Source organism: Somniosus microcephalus, chromosome 17 (assembly GCF_052327205.1).
Source record: "Somniosus microcephalus isolate GS21.2 chromosome 17, FLI_Smic_1.0, whole genome shotgun sequence".
In the NCBI taxonomy this organism is placed as follows: domain Eukaryota; kingdom Metazoa; phylum Chordata; class Chondrichthyes; order Squaliformes; family Somniosidae; genus Somniosus; species Somniosus microcephalus.
Window position 1 is genome coordinate 24,696,509 of NC_141003.1, and position 17,684 is coordinate 24,714,192.

Consider the following 17,684-nt stretch of genomic DNA (forward strand, 5'->3'; position numbering starts at 1 on the left):
GACACAAATTTTCAGAACCTCTCTGGCCACAGGGGATGTGCCAGAGGACTGGAGAACAGCTAACGTAGTACCATTATTCAAGAAGGGTAGTAGGGATAAACCAGGGAATTACAGGCCAGTGAGCCTAATATCAGTGGTAGGGAAATTATTGGAAAAAATTCTGAGGGACAGAATTAGTCGCCACTTGGAGAGGCAAGGATTAATTAGGGATAGCCAGCATGGCTTTGTCAAGGGAAGATCATGTCTGACCAATTTGATTGAATTTTTCGAGGGGGTGACTAGGTGTGTGGATGAGGGTAGTGCAGTGGATGTGGTTTACATGGATTTCAGTAAGGCTTTTGATAAAGTCCCGCATAGGAGACTGGTCAGGAAGGTAAGAGCCCATGGGATCCAGGGTGCCTTGGCACATTGGATCCAAAATTGGCTCCGTGGCAGGAGGCAGAGGGTGATGGTGGAAGGTTGTTTTTGTGACTGGAAGCCTGTGTCCAGTGGGGTGCCGCAGGGATCAGTGCTGGGTCCCTTGCTGTTTGTGGTCTACATTAATGATTTGGATGTGAATGTAAAAGGTGTGATCAGTAAGTTCACAGATGACACGAAAATTGGTGGGGTGGTAAATAGCGAGGAGGGAAGCCTCAGGCTACAGGACAATATAGATGGGTTGGTCAGATGGGCGGAACAGTGGCAAATGGAATTTAATCCTGAAAAGTGTGAGGTGATGCATTTTGGACGGACTAACAAGGCAAGGGAATACACAATGAATGGTAAGACCCTAGGAAAGAGAGGATCAGAGGGACCTTGGTGTGCATGTACATAGATCCCTGAAGGCAGCAGAACAGGTGGATAAGGTGGTTAAAAAGGCATATGGGATACTTATATTCTATGCCTCGGCTAATGAAGGCAAAAGCAGGGAGGTTATGATGGAGCTGTACAAAACGCTGGTAAGGCCACAGCTGGAGTACTGTGTGCAGTTCTGGTCACCACACTATAGGAAGGATGTGATTGCTTTGGAGAGGGTGCAGAGGAGATTTACCAGGATGTTACCTGGGCTGGAGCGCTTCAGCTATGAAGAAAGACTGGACAGGCTGGGGTTGTTTTCCTTGGAGCAGAGAAGGCTGAGGGGGGACCTGATTGAGGTGTACAAAATTATGAGGGGCATAGATAGGGTAGATAGAAAGGAACTTTTCCCCTTAGTAGAGGGGTCAACAACAAGGGGGCATAGATTCAAGGAAAGGGGCAGGAGGTTTAGAGGGGATTTGAGGAAAAACTTTTTCACCCAGAGGGTGGTTGGAATCTGGAACTCACTGCCTGAAAGGGTGGTAGAGGCAGGAACCCTCACAACATTCAAGAAGCATTTGGATGAGCACTTGAGATGCCATAGCATACAAGGCTACGGACTAAATGCTGGAAAATTGGATTAGATTAGACAGGGCTTGATGGCCGGCGCGGACGCGATGGGCCTCTTTCTGTGCTGTATAACTCTATGACTCGAGTCTGGTTTCCAGCTGTTTGGAGTTAGGTGCATGCTCTCTGTACTAAAACCCCAATAACAATGGATCGTTCGATGGTTACAAAGCCTGCTCAGATGTTGCTGTAAAGTTGTAATTCCCCAAATATATTTCTAACTGGGACAGTCTGTTTCACATCATCAGTGTACAAACAAGCCAAAGGATGTGCAAAAATGACAATCACAGCTAAACTGAAACTATGCATACTCAACACATGTATTTAACCAACATCTTTATCCCAAATGAACTTTATTCTTTGTCTTCCTTCCTTCATAGTAAGCACTACTATTTTCCCTCAATTTCTCCTTTTTAGGCTCATGGGATATGACAATAGCACGGGAAGGTGGAGTTGAGGTAGAAGATCAGTCATGATCTTATTGAATGGCGAAGCAGGCTCGAAGGGCCGTATGGCCAACTCCTGCTCCTATTTCTTATGCTCATTCCTTTGATTTTGCTTTATTTCTCTCGCACTTGAATTTCATGTTTTCAATCCTTCACTTCCACTTTCCTTAATCCCAAAGAATATCCATTTCCCCAGTTAGCGTGATGTATGGTCATTAGCTTCGGAAGAACAACTAGTTTTAAGTTATGGAAATACCAGAAGAAACGGAAGAACTTGCATTGATATAGCACCTTTCTGAACGTCACAGCCAATTAATTACTTTTGAAGTATAGTGACTGTTTTGTCGGCAAACACAGCAGCAATGTGTGAACAGTAAGGTCCCACGAACAGCAAATGTGATGAATGACCAGTTAATCTGGTTCGTTGGTATAGATTGAGGGGTGAATGTTGGGCAGGACATTAGAAGAATGGCCTCCTCACCTGCAAAAAAGTGTCAAGGAATGTTTTATGTCCAGCTTTATGGTAAACAGGGCTTTGGTTTAACATCTCACCCAAAAGCTCGCACTCACAACAGTGTAGCACTGGAGTGTCAGCCTAGATTATGTGCTCGAGTCCTGGAATGGGGCTTGAACAATATTCTCTGAAGAGGTAAGGATGCTACAACTGAGCATAGCTGACACAAAGTGCTAAAACAGTGCAACCACATGCAAAACTCCTCCTTCTCCACCCCGACACTGACTCACCCCAGTACCTCCAATGCCCTGAGATTACAGGAGCCCCTCCTCCCATGGTGCCATACAACAGGGCAACCCCAGACAATATCGCTTCCAACTCACCCCTTCTTTTGCCAATAAACTCAACTCTGTTGCATGTTCCTTCCCCCGCTGCCCACCCCCCGTAACCCTCGGCTGGCTCCCAGGCTACCAAACCCAAAGTTCCCTTCCACAGGACTGCCACCCATTAACTCTCCCTCCAGGCTGCCAAAGCCTCCATTACTCCTACACAGGCCAATTTACCTTCCACAGCCTCACTGGTAAACTATGTGACTACATTCAATCGGCTCCATGCTCCCAACTATTTCCTTGTACAATAGCAAAATACTGCGGATGCTGGAAATCTGAAATAACAACAGAAAGTGCTGGAAACACTCAGCAGGCCAGGCAGCATCGAAGAGAGGAGAAACAGAGTCAATGTTTCGGGTCGAAAGCCTGACCTGCTGAGTGTCTCCTTGTATATCCTGAGCTTAAAACAAACCCAGAAAATTAAATACATAGCCAGAGGACCATATAATAATCAAAGCCTCCCCAAGAGTATTAAAAATTCCAAAATACAATGCAACAAAAATTAGTCACCATTAATCAGTGGCCCGGATAATACATTATATATTAAAGGGCATAACGCTCCCGTTATAAATTAGCACCTCTCCAACTCACTGAACAGCACTACTATTATAAAAATGATAGTTCAAGCAGGTGTTTACTGTCCATCAAATCTGTTTCACGTCACAGTATAAACAACACAAATGTTTGCAGTGCCTTAAATGGCCTCAGAACTCACCCAATGTTTACTTAACAGCAATTAGGCTTTGTAACCTTAGACTCTGTAGCCTTAAAGGGGTACACATCTACATTTTAGTCAAGAATTACTTTTTTTTTACATGGAATAATGCCCATGTAAAATATAGCATATCTTTGGACTTACCGTGAACAATGCTATGGGAAATTTCCTAGGATACATTTCCTGTCCATTGTATCACACCTTGACACCTGAAGCAAAATGATCAAAATTCTAGGTAACTTCCTTTTACACTTGCAGTTGATTGGCCGATATGCAAATTTAACCAAGCTTAATGAAAAAATTCTTCCACCTCATTAACCGAGTCAAATTTTATTCATTGCACATCCGTCACATGCAGATTTCTTGGAAAGAATGAGGAACGATGCAATCAGATCACTCAAAAGACCGGACTCTCTTCCTCCCACAGCTGGCCTGATAGAGGTCTTTAAAATGACGACAGGTTCAATAGGGTCGATGCAGAGGAGATGTTCCCATTTGTGGAGGAGGCCAAAACTAGGTCATAAATACAAGATAGTCACTAATAAATCCAAAAAGGAATTCTTTACCCAGAGAGTGGTTATAATGTGAAACTTGCTACCACAGGGAGCGGTTGAGATGAAGAGCATAGATGGATACAAGGGGAAGCTAGATAAGTCCATGAAGGAGAAAGGAATAGAAGGATATGCTGATAGGGGGGAGATGAAGGCTCATGTGGAGCATAAACACAGGACCCGACCAGTTGGGCCGAATGGCCTGTTTCTGTGCTGTAAATTCTATGATTGACAGCACTTGCGCACCAACATACATCTCAGATCTCCCATGTTGAGGCTCACAGCGAGTCGGAGCATGTGCGGAGAATGGTCCCTCTGTGGCAGATCTTGTTGAAACACCTGTACTGATGGGAAAGTCAATTTGAAGAACAAATGCTTCTTTAATATTAGCGCACAGGGAAGAGCCTATTATTTTATTTAAGCACCTACGGAGCTAATACTATCTACTTGCAAGCTCCAATGAATTTAAGGGCTACTTAAGAACTTCTGTTACTTAATAATTCAGTGCTGGCTTAGTGCCCACAAAAATCATTTCCTTGCTGGGAGCAACACTCTCAGCAAGAAAGACGTGTGGAGGAAATTGGGAAAAGGGTTGCGATGGGGTGGAGGAAAAGAGACGGAGAGGAGAGACAAAGCCCAAGGTTTGACCACAGCCAAGAATATGGCACAAAGGGTGCCAGAGGCAGCAACAATGCCAATCAGGTGGCCAGTGACAGGTCAGGTGGGTAAGCTCAAGCGCTAGATTTGAGGCCAGAATATAGAGGACAGGTGGGGAGTCGTGTCCCAAGGCCAAAGTTGGGCAGCCATAAATGGTTCAGGTGGGTAGAGTGCAGAGTCCTGAATGTGAAACACCAGAAAGTGCCGAAAAGGACACCCGAAAAAATTGGTGGTCCACAGTGCCAGCTCGCGAAAGGAGTCCTGCAACTACAGTACAACAAGCAAATGGGATTTTTGCTCTTCTAAAATAGAGTATTTTGCTAGAAATTGTTGACATATTGGCATAACAAGCATGACTCAAAAAGCCAGTTAAATATGGACAGGAACTACTTGCTTATAATATCTTATATAATATATTATTATTAATGCTCGTCAATCTTGGGGACATGGGGGAGTCAATACAGTTAGATGGAGGAGGATAATTGGACCAAGACACATACATTTTGTTTTTACTGTTATGTAACACTTAGCTTTTATATTATTCAGTCAAATATCAAAACAGAGAAGTAGTATTAGTTGGAACATTGGAGTTTCCCTGCAGTAGAGGCAGAGAAGCTGGGAGATGCAGAACGGAGGCACTACAGCACCAGTATTGACAGTGTGACAAGTTAGCACAGGTATGTTTCCATTCTAAAGGTGGCCATAAGAATTTATAATGGGAAAAATTGACAGGTGTGATGAATACATGACAACAGGAAGTCAGTGCAGGTGCCAGATTTTTAATATAGATATATGTATAACATGCTGTATTAGACAATCTAATCTGGTCTTGGTAGGTAGGGGGTGGAAATCTTAAAATGGTTTCCTAAAAGTGACTTAGGGAAACTTATTTAAAACACAGCCGAGTAATTCTTTCAAATACAGGTCGCCCCCAAGTTACTTCCAGTGATAGCCTTTTAAGTAATCCACCTCTTCTCCACTGCTGCTAGCCCTCCCCTGCCTTGACTGGCTGCTTCCCTCACAGCATGACCACACCCGAAGCTAGGCTGGAGAACAGGTGTCAGGCCTAGAGGTCCAGTTGCATAAGGAGAGGGGGAACCCATCCAACAAATTCCATCCCCTCCCAGTGGCCCAAACCTACTCGACGTGACCTTCAGTGGCGAGGGCCTCGAGCACAGCTGCAAGTTAAGCTTCAAATTCTTAAGCACTTTTAAAACCAGCATTGATCAAACAATGAGTGACCTTCTGAACACAAATCTCACCTGTTTGTCGGTCATATACTTTAAATAGTTACAGCAGCTGCCCTCATCACAGAACTCAAAAACAATCATATTCGCATAAACAAGTAACAAGTTCTGCAAGGGCAAGTCAAGGCTTATGGCAGGCGCGTGGATGTCAACGCGATTTGCCCACTATAGGTGGTGGACACTGTAACCAAGAAAGCCCGTGGAAATTGATAGAAAACGGCTCTTGACTCGAGTAGGATAACCCAGAGCAAGAGGATGCAATCTGAGATTTCAAACTAAACCAATTCAGAGAATCCAGCATCGGAGCCGGGGTCCCTGCAACGACGAGGACCTCAACACGCCAGTAAGGGGGGCTCGCAGGAGTTCTAGAGGTCCCGAGGGACTGGAGGCGGCAGGGCTGCTGTTGCTTCTTGAACTGCTGGAAGATTGGCGCACTTCATACGGTTTAAGCCGCACCTTTGCAAATGATAATGGCAAATGGTTAAAGTCATTTGTCCGATAAAATCAGCGGCTGACAGGATAAGCAGGGACAGTAAATGGTGAGGAAAGTACATTAGGGACATTCTAAATAAAAGCCCTGATTTAAATATACTGATTTTGGTAACACTAAGTACTGATCGAGAGATATTTGTTATAGAAATATACAAATGAATTAAACTATTTCTTAAGTTTTATCTAATTCTGTTGCTCAAGGCAGAGGTAAAAAGAGATGGACAAGCAAGGGTAAAGAGAGGATTCCTCTAGAGATTGATTTCTTATATTTAAATGCGCAATGCGAAGGAACAAATGTATTTGGTTACCCGCAGTGGGCATGAACACCACTATTTATTTTCCAGGAAGCTAATTAAAAAAATACACCATTGATTTTAGGAAGATTTTTTTACAAAGTTCCAATCAAATCCTTGAAATGACCATGTGCGGCCTCCCCCGCAGGCACAACCGTCCAACTGCTGGCTCGCCATGAGCAACGCCATGGGAGACCTACTAGTTGTACTATTTTACACTCAGGCAGCAGTTAGACAGTAGCAGGGATCTGATGCCCTTGAAAGAACACCATTTTACAGGTGAAGCAAGCGTCAAATACTTGCTTATTCATAATGTACAATACAGGCCCACAAAGCCAGCATCCAGTAGTCTTAATTATGTGATAGCCTCCATAATACAGTACGTCAGTTCCACTCCAAGTCTCTGTCACCTTAATTCCTATTTCACCAGAGTGCCATTCACCTCATGCTTTCCTTAGTGGTATCATTTTTAGTGTAGCAGCAAGCCTGCATTGTTAGTTGGCACTAAGAGTTTAACAGTAATTAACCCCTGCTCTATCCCCAGGGAGCAGTACATCAGCAACTTGCCAAAACACTGTAAACAAGCAGCCTCTGATCAATGGAGGACTGTGCTGGCTCGAGAGCGCAGTAATAATGGGAGCGATTTCTACATGTATAAACCTGCACAGCTAATGATTCAAGTGTGACATTATCTGTAAAAACAAAAATGCTAGAAATACTGAATTCCATTTTTCAATTTATAATTGAGACCCAAGATTATGGTAAAAGATTTGAACACAAGTAAAACCAGATGCTTTTCTTAATATAGATACAGTAAGTGGACTATTAATGTGGACATGTTGCAAGCATTTATTTGGCCAGATAACAGAATTCCCTCCTACACTAAAATGGTATACAATGAACCCGTGTGCTTACTGGTGATAGCTTTAGAAATTCTAGGCACTAAAGGTTTGTGATCTCCCTCAAATTCTGTCAGTTAATAAATTAAAAACTTAATTCCAATTTCACAAACCAGAAGCAGCAATAGCTAAGGGCTGAGGATTTCATCTCAGCAAATCCCGAGCAGCACCTCTGACTCTTAGCTGTCAGCTCCAAATGGTTTCTAAATGGAAGGGAATTCTAGCATTAACAGTGTCACTGCTAGCAGCCACAACACAGCAACGAGCCACTGTTAAACTTAAGTTTATTTTTTGCTCTCCATTTTTGATGCCCTGTATCCTACCCCATCCAAAAAGCCCCCCCCCCCCGAGGCCTCTGAAAATGTCACGAGTCGGTTGCTAAGAGAGGTTTGGGGCAAATGACTGCCAATTTCCCCTCGCTCTTGTGGAAAAACATCCATCAGCCCAAACCCGATAGCAGCTTCTGACCAAGTATCCTCCAACATTGCCAGGTGGGCATCATGCCACTACCAGTTGTGCTAACCACATAGAGGTGGAGCTGGTCTCCCTGGAAACCGGCCTGTAGCTTTAGAAACCCGGCCGAATCCACACATGCTACAGTGGCTGCAGGGCATTGGCTACTGCACATGTGCGAAGTACTGATGTGAGTAATGGCTGACACGACCATGCCGGCTCCATACAGCAGCTGTTTGGATTGCAAACAGAGAACAAGTGCTGACCCAAGTTAGTTAAAGTCCAGGGCAGGGGCGAGGCAGGAACTGACAGGTCATAAGATTATCACGTTTTCTCTCCAGCATTTTTTTTTTCATTCCCCTTCCTTTCTCAGTTAGTTTAATTGCAGCAACAGCATGGCACGATGTTGGTTCCATCTGTCACATCCTCTTTTCTGCTGGAGGACAAAACCAGGCAATTTTTGGAAGAATGACTTTCCTATTAGTCAGGAAGAGGAGGATTGTGGATTAGTAGGGGACTAATGGGGCACTCAGTAAAATATAAATTATAGTTATCAGCATAACCAGCTGGTAATAAGACCAAAAGAAATGTAAATTCTCAGCGGTTGTGTAGCCAGCATTTGGGAGACTGGAATCCCAGAGCACTAATCTCTAGAATCCCTAAACATTAATCTTGATCATTTTAACAAGAAGATGCAAAAGACCCTCCAAGTTTTTAACCCTTTGATGCAGAATATCACAAACTGACCTCAGAAATGTTATGTACTGTCAAAAGCGCACTTAGTATCACTTAAAGAGACACCTTTTCATGCAAAATTGTTTGCAAAACATATTTTCATAACTTAGTAGCAAAATGAGTACATGGAATTAATACATGGCTTTACTGGCTCATCTGTCACGTTTCAGAATTCTGTGGCCATTTATCCACAGAAATGATTTAGTTACGAGTGATTTTAAACTGCATTGCGAGTTAAAGCTTGCTTCAGAGGCGTTAGCTCCTCAGGACAGCAGCATGCTGGGTTGTGATTTCAAAGTCGGGTGGAAGGAGGTTATTATGCTGATCGAGAGCCGTTTCCCTCCCCCCAGAGGCCAAACAATGGGCAATTTGGTGGCTTGTTTCCTTCAGAAATAAACACTTTGCACCCTTAGTGTTGGAAGGCTTTTGATCTCTTCCTGACTGTGAACAGTCAGGGTTAAAGCTGAGCACAGGCACCACGGAAGGCAGTCTGGTATTTGGAATCAGAGCTGCACAGGCAGTCTGTCTAGAAAGGGCTGTGAAGGGAGAATGATTCCACCCCAGTACTGGAGGACAGTATGCTGTTCAAGTTAAGATGACCCACTGGAGTGGCGGTTCTCTCCTTTGTATCGACACAAGTATAAGTTATACTGATTTAATCAAGTAACTCTCATTATACTCATGACTTACTGTGGAATAAAGCAGCTTACGATTCAAACCGAACTTAGCCTCATCTAGTGTCAACTCAGTCCACCTTAAAAAGGAGATTGATGTAATGCTTGTGTGCAATTCAATTTCAATTTTATTTGTCACATAACCAAATACAACAAGTGAAATCCAGTCAGTGAAATGCTTTTTTCTTAACGAGCCGAGCGCACCAAGAAGCAAAGGACACTTAGCTGCCTGGTACGCACGGAGCCCGCAACGACGGCAGCCATCTTCATCGGCGCCATCACAATAGGGTCCGCTCTCGCCTCGCTCCGCCTTTCCCACACTCCTGCCCGACAATCTTCAGCCGCCGTGGTACCGACGTCCCGGGGCCTGCTTCTCCCTGGCTCTCCTTCCACCCGGTCTGACCTCCGAGCCTCCCGCGGTGTCCGACCTTCCAGGGCCTGCTTTTCCCGCCCTCGGTCCGCTGGCCGCCTCCCCTCCTACCAGTTCGACCTCCGAGCCTCCCGCCGAGGAGCTGCCGGCCGCCGTGCTACAGCGGGTCGTCGTGGTCTCCATCGCTGCTTCTGCTGCCTCCCCGCCAAACTCATCAGCGCCGATGCACAATGTCTGTAGCGGGAGTGGGCCGACCGACTCAGGGAGAGCGCTTACCCTGCGACCGCCACGGACGCCATCCAAGACATTGAGATCCAGTCCAGATCACAAGGGAATGCCATCGTTACGCTCATGGGGCTCACTACCGTACAAGTAGATATAGGACAGCGCGCGCCAACTCCCATAAAGGTCAGTTGCTCATAGCACTGGCGGACAGACTGATGCCATTGAACCCAAGACGTATCTATGGCAGACCTGAATGCTTAACAGTCTCTCTCCCTGTTAAGGAAAGTGGTCCATCTCTAAACTGAAATCAGTGGATCTCTTGAGAATTTAGCTGAAAAATCTCAAAGTTGCACGTCTGTGACTCTCAGAATATATGACAGCAGGTTCAAAACAACAATCATTAGAACAGGGCCTCAGTACCCCTTGCAAACCAACAGGAAAAAATACTTACTCTGATGTCTGTTCAGTGGAGTCTGATATGATGATGCAGACATGATTGCATGCAGATAATTTCCTGTATAACCTCTTGGTAAAGGAAAAGAAACCTAGAAAAAGGCAGAGAATAAATTTCAACTAAAATCAGGGTTCACTTTCGCTTCCTATTTCACGAATTGTGAAAGTTTAGAAAACAAGGTGGCGCAGGACATAAATGGACACGAATGGACAGATGTTCATAGATACTCAAAACACTGTACAGGTTGACTATCCCTTATCCGAAAACCTTGGGACCAGCTGTGTTTTGGTTTTTGGAAATTTTCGGATTTCAGAAGGTATTATTTCAGACTGGGAAACTCTGAACATTAAATTAATTTGGTAATTAGTATTTGTATTTAATATAAATTTTAAAAGTTCAGGCTACCTCTTGCGACTGTTCCGTGTCTCATTCCCCTTCCTGCTTCTCTGTGCTGCCGCTCAGTCTGTTTACAGCTCCCCCTGCTCCGTATCTGAATTCCTTGACTTAGCGGGGGTCTGCGGCTCGACTGCCGCCGCCAGCTGTGGGAAAGCTGGATATCGGCTGACTCCTACGCTAAGCTGGCCCGCAAATCACTAAGGGCCAATTTTTATCATGGCCAATCAACCTAACCCGCACATCTTTGGACTGTGGGAGGAAACCGGAGCACCCGGAGAAAACCCACGCAAACACGGGGAGAATGTGCAAACTCCAGACAGTCAGCCGAGGCCGGATTTGAACCCGGGTCCCTGGCGCTGTGAGGCAACAGCACTAACCACTATGCCACCGTGCTTAAACGAGGAGAGGGAGGTACGGGGGGGATTCCAGAGCTTAGAGCCTAGACAACAGAAGGAGTACGGCAGCCAATGGTGAGACGAAGGAATTCCAGAATGTGGGGCCTAAGCGGCCGAAAGCACGGCCACCAATGGTGTGCAAAGGGCCGGGGGGAGGGGGGCCACGAACAAGATGCCAGAGAAAGAGAAATGGAGACTTGAGGTGTGGAGGTTGTCAGATTGGAGGAGGTTACAGCGATAGGAAGGGCTGCGGCCATGAAGGGATTTAAACATGAGGATGAGAATTTTTAATTTTACAGTTTGGGGGAACCATCGAAGTAGACCAGCGAGGACAGGGGTGATGGGCGAGCAGGTCTTGGCGTAGGATAGGATATGGTCAGCAGAGTTCTGCATGAGCTGAAGTCAACAGAAGGCGGAGATGCAAGCTTTGGAATAGTCAAGTCTGGAGGTGATAAAGACATGAATGAGGAAATCTTACCCTTTAATATAATGGGTGTATTTTCCAATCGGAGGCATCCCGCGTGCAGAAGCCTCCGATCTGGAAAAATCTACGCACTTACCTGAGGTGCATACAGTTCTGATGCTGGGCCTCTCGAACTCCAAGTGCACAGGGCCCACGTATCCCAGGGGTGCAGGCGGTTTGCAAGTGTCCCTGGGATCACGTGGGCCATGGGGAGCCAATCAAAGAAGGGAATCTCCCTTCATATACTTGATAGACCTGTCAAATATATGAATGGAGATCACCCCAAAAACACTTTAAAACATTAAATACATTTTTTTTAAATAACATTTTTAAAATTAGTTGAAATTACAATAAATATTTTAAACAAATTTAATTTTTTGAAAAATAATTAAAGTTTTTTATGGGGCTAAAAATAAACTTACTTTTTTTTTTAAAAAAGTATTTTTAAATGATAAATGACAGAATTAAAAATTTTTTTTTTTTTTTTTTTTTTACTTTTTTCAACTCTTATCCTGTTAAAAGCAGGCCTTACGCCTGCTTTTACCAGGCACAAGAATTGTAAGGGTTTTCTGCGGGCGGAGGGTCTCCAGAAAGCGGAACTATCCGCCCACAGAGGCCCTTCGCCAGGGCAGGCGTCCGATCTCAAGAGCATTCTTGACAGATTGGAAATGCCAGTTTTCAAGCGCATGCACAGTGCATGCCTGAAAGCGACATTTCCGATGTCCCTACAGGTGGGTACACAGCTCGTACGCATCCATAGGGATCGGAATATCTGGGCCAATAGGTTCAGGAGAAACCCATCCACCTTAAATACGTCCCATATTTTGTTTATTACAATACAAAATGCTACAAAACAGAAACAGGCCATTTGGCCCAACCAAGTTAGTGTTTACCCTCCATGCAAGCAATGGTTCTGATCACATTTACCCACCCTGCTCCCATACCCCATCAACCCTTCTTCCTTCATCCAATTTAATGTTAAATGTTGATAGGGTTGGTGGTTGAGGCAGAAACTGAGGTGAATTGCACATCCTCCCAACTCGCTGTGTAGAGGTTTTTCTTGCTCTCTGTTCTAAATCTTACATTTAATCTTTTATCTGTGGCCCCCTCGTACTTGACCCTTCAACTATTGGAAACAGTCTTCCCTGTCCCATCCTTCAATAATTATAAACACTTCTATCACATGGCCCCATAATCTGCGTTGGTGTTACGGTAAAAGAGACAATTTTTCCAAATCTTTTTTGTATTTGTATTTCCTCATACCAGACAGCATTCCAGTGAATCTGCATTGTACCCTGTCTAAAGCCTCAATATCCTTTCTGTGGCATACAGCTCAATACGATACACATTACTCTAATTGAGATTTTGCTACGGTTTTATATAGGCTCATCACTACCTCTTGCGATAAATCCTAGAATTTCATTAGCTTTTCTTTTGACGGTCTCATCAATCCGAGGTCCTGCCTTCAATGTTCTGTGAACTTGCACCCCCAAATCTCTCTGCTCTTCCACAGCACCTAGCTTACTCCCATTCAAAAGTATAATTACTGCTGTTATTCTTTTTTAAATAAAATGCACCACCTCACACTTACTAACATTGAATTCCATCTGTCACTTTTTAGCCCATTCCTCCATCTTATCAATATCCCTTTACATAGAAACATAGAAGATAGGAGCAGGAGTAGGCCATTCGGCCCCTCAAGCCTGCTCCGCCATTCAATGAGATCATGGCTGATCATCCAAACTCAGTACCCTGTCCCTGCTTTCTCCCCATATCCCTTGATCCCTTTAGCTTTAAGAAATATATCCAACTCCTTCTTGAATATATTTAATGAATTGGCCTCAACTGCCTTCTGTGGTAGAGAATTCCACAGGTTCACCACTCTCTGGGTGAAGAAATTCCTCCTCATCTCTGTCCTTAAAGGCTTACCCCTTATCCATAGACTGTGACCCCTGGTTCTGGACTCCCCCATCGGGAACATCCTTCCTGCATCTAATCTGTCTAGTCCTGTTAGAATTTTATAAGTTTCAATGAGATCCCCTCTCATTCTTCTAAACTCCAGCAAGTATAAGCCCAATCGACTCAATCTCTCCTCATACATCATTCCTGCCATCCCAGGTATCAGTCTTCCTTTGGTCTTCTAAGGAATTAATTCTGCCTCCTGCAAATTTCAACCTATCTAGGCCTATATCTAAATCATTGATACATACATTGAAATATACAGTCCGCTACATCGGCAGCTTATCCATCATCCACTACCTTAGACATTCGCTCCCTCCACCACTGTGTACTATCTACAGGGCAAACAGCAGCAACTCACCAAGGCTTCTTCAGCAGCACCTCCCAAACCTGCGACTTCTACCACCCAGAGGAACAAGGGCACCAGGTACATGGGAACACCTTCACCTCCAAGTCACACACCACCCTGATTTGGGCCATTCCTTTATTGTCACTGGATCAAAATCCTGAAACACTCTAACAGCACTGTGGGAGCACCTTCACCATATGGACATCCACATCCCAAGAATTCGTTTTTTTTTTTAAAAACTAAAAGTGCCTCCAGAACGGAACCCTGAGCGAAACGACTACCCACTACCAATAACTCTGAGAAACTAACCGCGACTCCTATTCTGTTGTCTCCTTTCTAACCAATTTGCTATCCTCTCCCTCATTACATACCTCTTAATGTTCCTAGTAAGCTCCCATTTGGTACCTGGTCAAAAGCTTTCTAAAGACCAGGTACAGTTCAACCACTGCATTTCCCCCATCTACACATGTTACATTTCTGGAAGAATTGGATGAGGTTTGTTGAGCACATTTGCCCCTTTTGAAATCTACATTGGCTCCTTCTAATTATTTGCTTTTCACAGAATCACAGAAACCCCACAGTGCAGATAGAGGCCATTTCGGCCCATCGAGCCTGCACCGACACATATCCCACCCGATCCCCGTAACCCCTACACCAGCACATATCCCACCCTATCCCCGTAACCCCACATATTTAATCCCCCTAACACTAAGGGTCAATTTATCATAGCCAATCAACCTAACCCGCACATCTTTGGACTGTGGGAGGAAACCGGAGCACCCGGAGAAAACCCACGCAAACACGGGGAGAATGTGCAAACTCCACACAGACAGTCACCCGAGGCCGGATTCGAACCCGGGTCTCTGGCGCTGTGAAGCAACAGTGCTAACCACTATGCCACCGTGCTGCCCTTTTCATCTGGATACGTGGCAATTTCATCCTTAAAGACTCTGAAATTTTCCCTATCACAGATGGTAAGCTAACTGGCCTATACTTACTAATCAGCTGTCTCTCTTTAAAAATGGGAACTACCTTGGCCACTCTCCAATCTTTCAGCAAATGCCCGCACTCAAGAGAATCCTGAAATACAACTTGAAAAACCAATGCAATTTTCTTCCTCAGGATCCTAGGATGTAACACTTTCCTTTTATCCCTCATGATATTGCTCACCTTTTTCTCAAACCACTGAGTCAGATTGTTGTGGTTTCAAGTCTCACTCCAGACACCTGAGCATAAAATTTAGCTGACGTCCCAGTGCAGTACTGAGGGAGCGCTGCACTGTCGGAGGTGCCGTCTTTCAGATGAGACATTAAACCGAGGCCCTGTCAGCCTTCTCAGGTGGACGTAAAAGATTCCATGGCACTATTTCAAAAAGCAGGGGCGTTATCCCCAATGTCCTGGCTGGGGGTACAGGAATAGGGAGACCTGGGGGTGTACATACACAAGTCTTTGAAGGTGGCAGGACAAGTTGAGAAGGCTGTTAAAAAGGCATACAGGATCCTTGGCTTTATTAATAGAGGCATAGAGTACAAAAGCAAGGAAGTTATGCTAAACCTAATAAAACACTGGTTAGGCCTCAGCTGGAGTATTGTGGCCAATTCTGGGCACCACACTGTGGGAAGGATGTCAAGACCTTGGAGAATGCAGAGGCAATTTACCAGAATGGTACCAGGGATGAAGGACTTCAGTTACATGGAAAGACTAGAGAAACTGGGATTGTTCTCCTTAGAGCAGAGAAGCTTAAGAAGAAATTTAATGAGGCGTTCAAAATCATGAAGGAGTGAACAAAGAGAAACAGTTTCCAGTGGCAGAAGGGTTAGTAACCAGAGGTCAGATTTAAGGTAATTGGCTAAAGAACCAGAAGCAACATGAGGGCTGGGGGGAAATACAGCAAGTTGTTATAATCTGAAACACACTGCCTTAAAAGGGTGGTGGAAGCAGATTCAATAATCCAGCTCACATCTGGATAAATTCTTGAAAGGGGAAAATCTGCTTCCACCGCCCTTTCAGGCAGTGCATTCCAGATCATAAACTGACCCTGCTGGCATTGTCATGTAGAAAGTAATGCCTCCCCCTTTTCCACACCCCTTTCAAAGAGCCAATCCAGATATGATGGGCCGAAAGGCCTCCTTCTGTGCTGTATCATGCTACGATGCTAGAAACGCCAGTCTTTTTCTTTTCCTCTCCATTATCCGTGTATAAGGAAGGACTACCCATTAGCAACATCCCTGGGGAGTGTGCTGCAATCCACCCGCTCACATCTGGCAACATCGGGCTGTTTCCCCAATTCATTTACCCTAAAACATACTTTCATTTAAAAAAGTGTCGCACGGTCTCAGAGCAATCGCCGCACAGTTAACACGGAGTGCTGGTGCAAGGAGGTCGCCGTCCGTTAAGGAGCAGCCGAGACATTTCCGAGGAGCCGCTGGGTGGAGTGCGGCGAGCCTCGCTGTGTGTCCGAGTGTCCCCGGGCCGTTTGCCTTGAGCGCGGCAGACAGTGACCGAAACCATGATCGGCAGCGGCAGACCCCAGCGCCTCTTACCTGGAGCTCTGCTCCGCGCCGTCTTTTCAAACACCGCGCTTCCGGGTCCAGGCAGCTCCTGATTGGCTCTTTGAAATGTATCCGTGATGCTTTGGGGCCGGGACGCGGATTGGCTCCCGGAGTTGGCGGCGTCCCATCCTGAGCTCAACGCCCGGAGTCAGCGCAGACCCGGCGCGTCAGAGCCCGTCAACTCAGCTCATCTGTGGGAGAGCTGCCAAAACTGGCTCACTTTTGGTCCTTGTGAGAAGAAAGGTTCTGTTCTGTTAATCCCCACCACCCAAACCACTGCTTATACATTTTAAAACTCCCCCGAACTGTTCTGGTCAGAAGTTTCGGTTTTAATCAGGATCTATCTCTATCCTCTCTAATCAGAGGGGAGAATGGCAACCTGACCTTGCTGGTATTGTAATTGGGAAACTGATGCCCCCCTTCCCCCCTTCCCTATCCTCCTTTCCCCCCTACTCTATCCTCCTTTCCCCATCCCCCCTCCACCCCTTCCCACCTCCTCCTTCCCCTCCACCCTTCCTGCTCCCTCATCCCCATTGCACATCACCCCATCCCACTTCCCCCCACCCCACTTCCTCCAACACCCCCATCCCCCATTCTCACCATCTCCCATCCCACTTTCCCCTTCCCACATCCCTACTTTCTCCAACCCCCTTTCCCCATCTCATTTTCCCTTTCCCCCTTCCCCATCATCCTGTTCCCCCTTTTGCCTATCGCCCTTCCCCAAATTCACCATCCATTCCCTTTCCCCCAGCCTCCTTTCCCCATCCCACTACCCTTTTTATCCTTTTCCCTATTTTCCCCATCTCCCTTTCCCCCTCTCCCCATCCCCCTTTTCCTTCTTCCACACCCCACTTCTCCATCCCCCTTTCCCCCCACCTCTTTTCCCCAACTCCCTTTCCCCATCCCCCACCACATTCCCCTTTTCACTATTCCCCATCTCCCACCACATTCCCCTGTTCCCTTTTCCCCATTTCCACTTCCCCCTTTTCCCCATCCCCTTCCCCATCACCCTTTCCACCTTCCCCATCCCCCTTTCCTCTCTTCCCCATCCCCCTTCCCCATCTCCCTTTCCAAATCCCCCCTTCCCCATCTCCCTTTCCCCTCCCCCTTTTCCC

General features: G+C 45.7%; 1 protein-coding gene across 1 annotated transcript in view; it reads right to left on the reverse strand.

Moving 5' to 3' along the window:
* arhgef39 (Rho guanine nucleotide exchange factor (GEF) 39) overlaps nt 1-10,545 on the reverse strand; it is a 99,284-nt gene extending 88,739 nt beyond the window's left edge. The window contains exon 1 of the mRNA XM_086010068.1: nt 10,453-10,545. Coding sequence (XP_085866194.1) covers nt 10,453-10,495 — 43 coding nt within the window. The 5' untranslated portion in view covers nt 10,496-10,545. The remainder of the gene's footprint in view (nt 1-10,452) is intronic.
* Between the last annotated feature and the right edge of the window lie 7,139 nt (nt 10,546-17,684).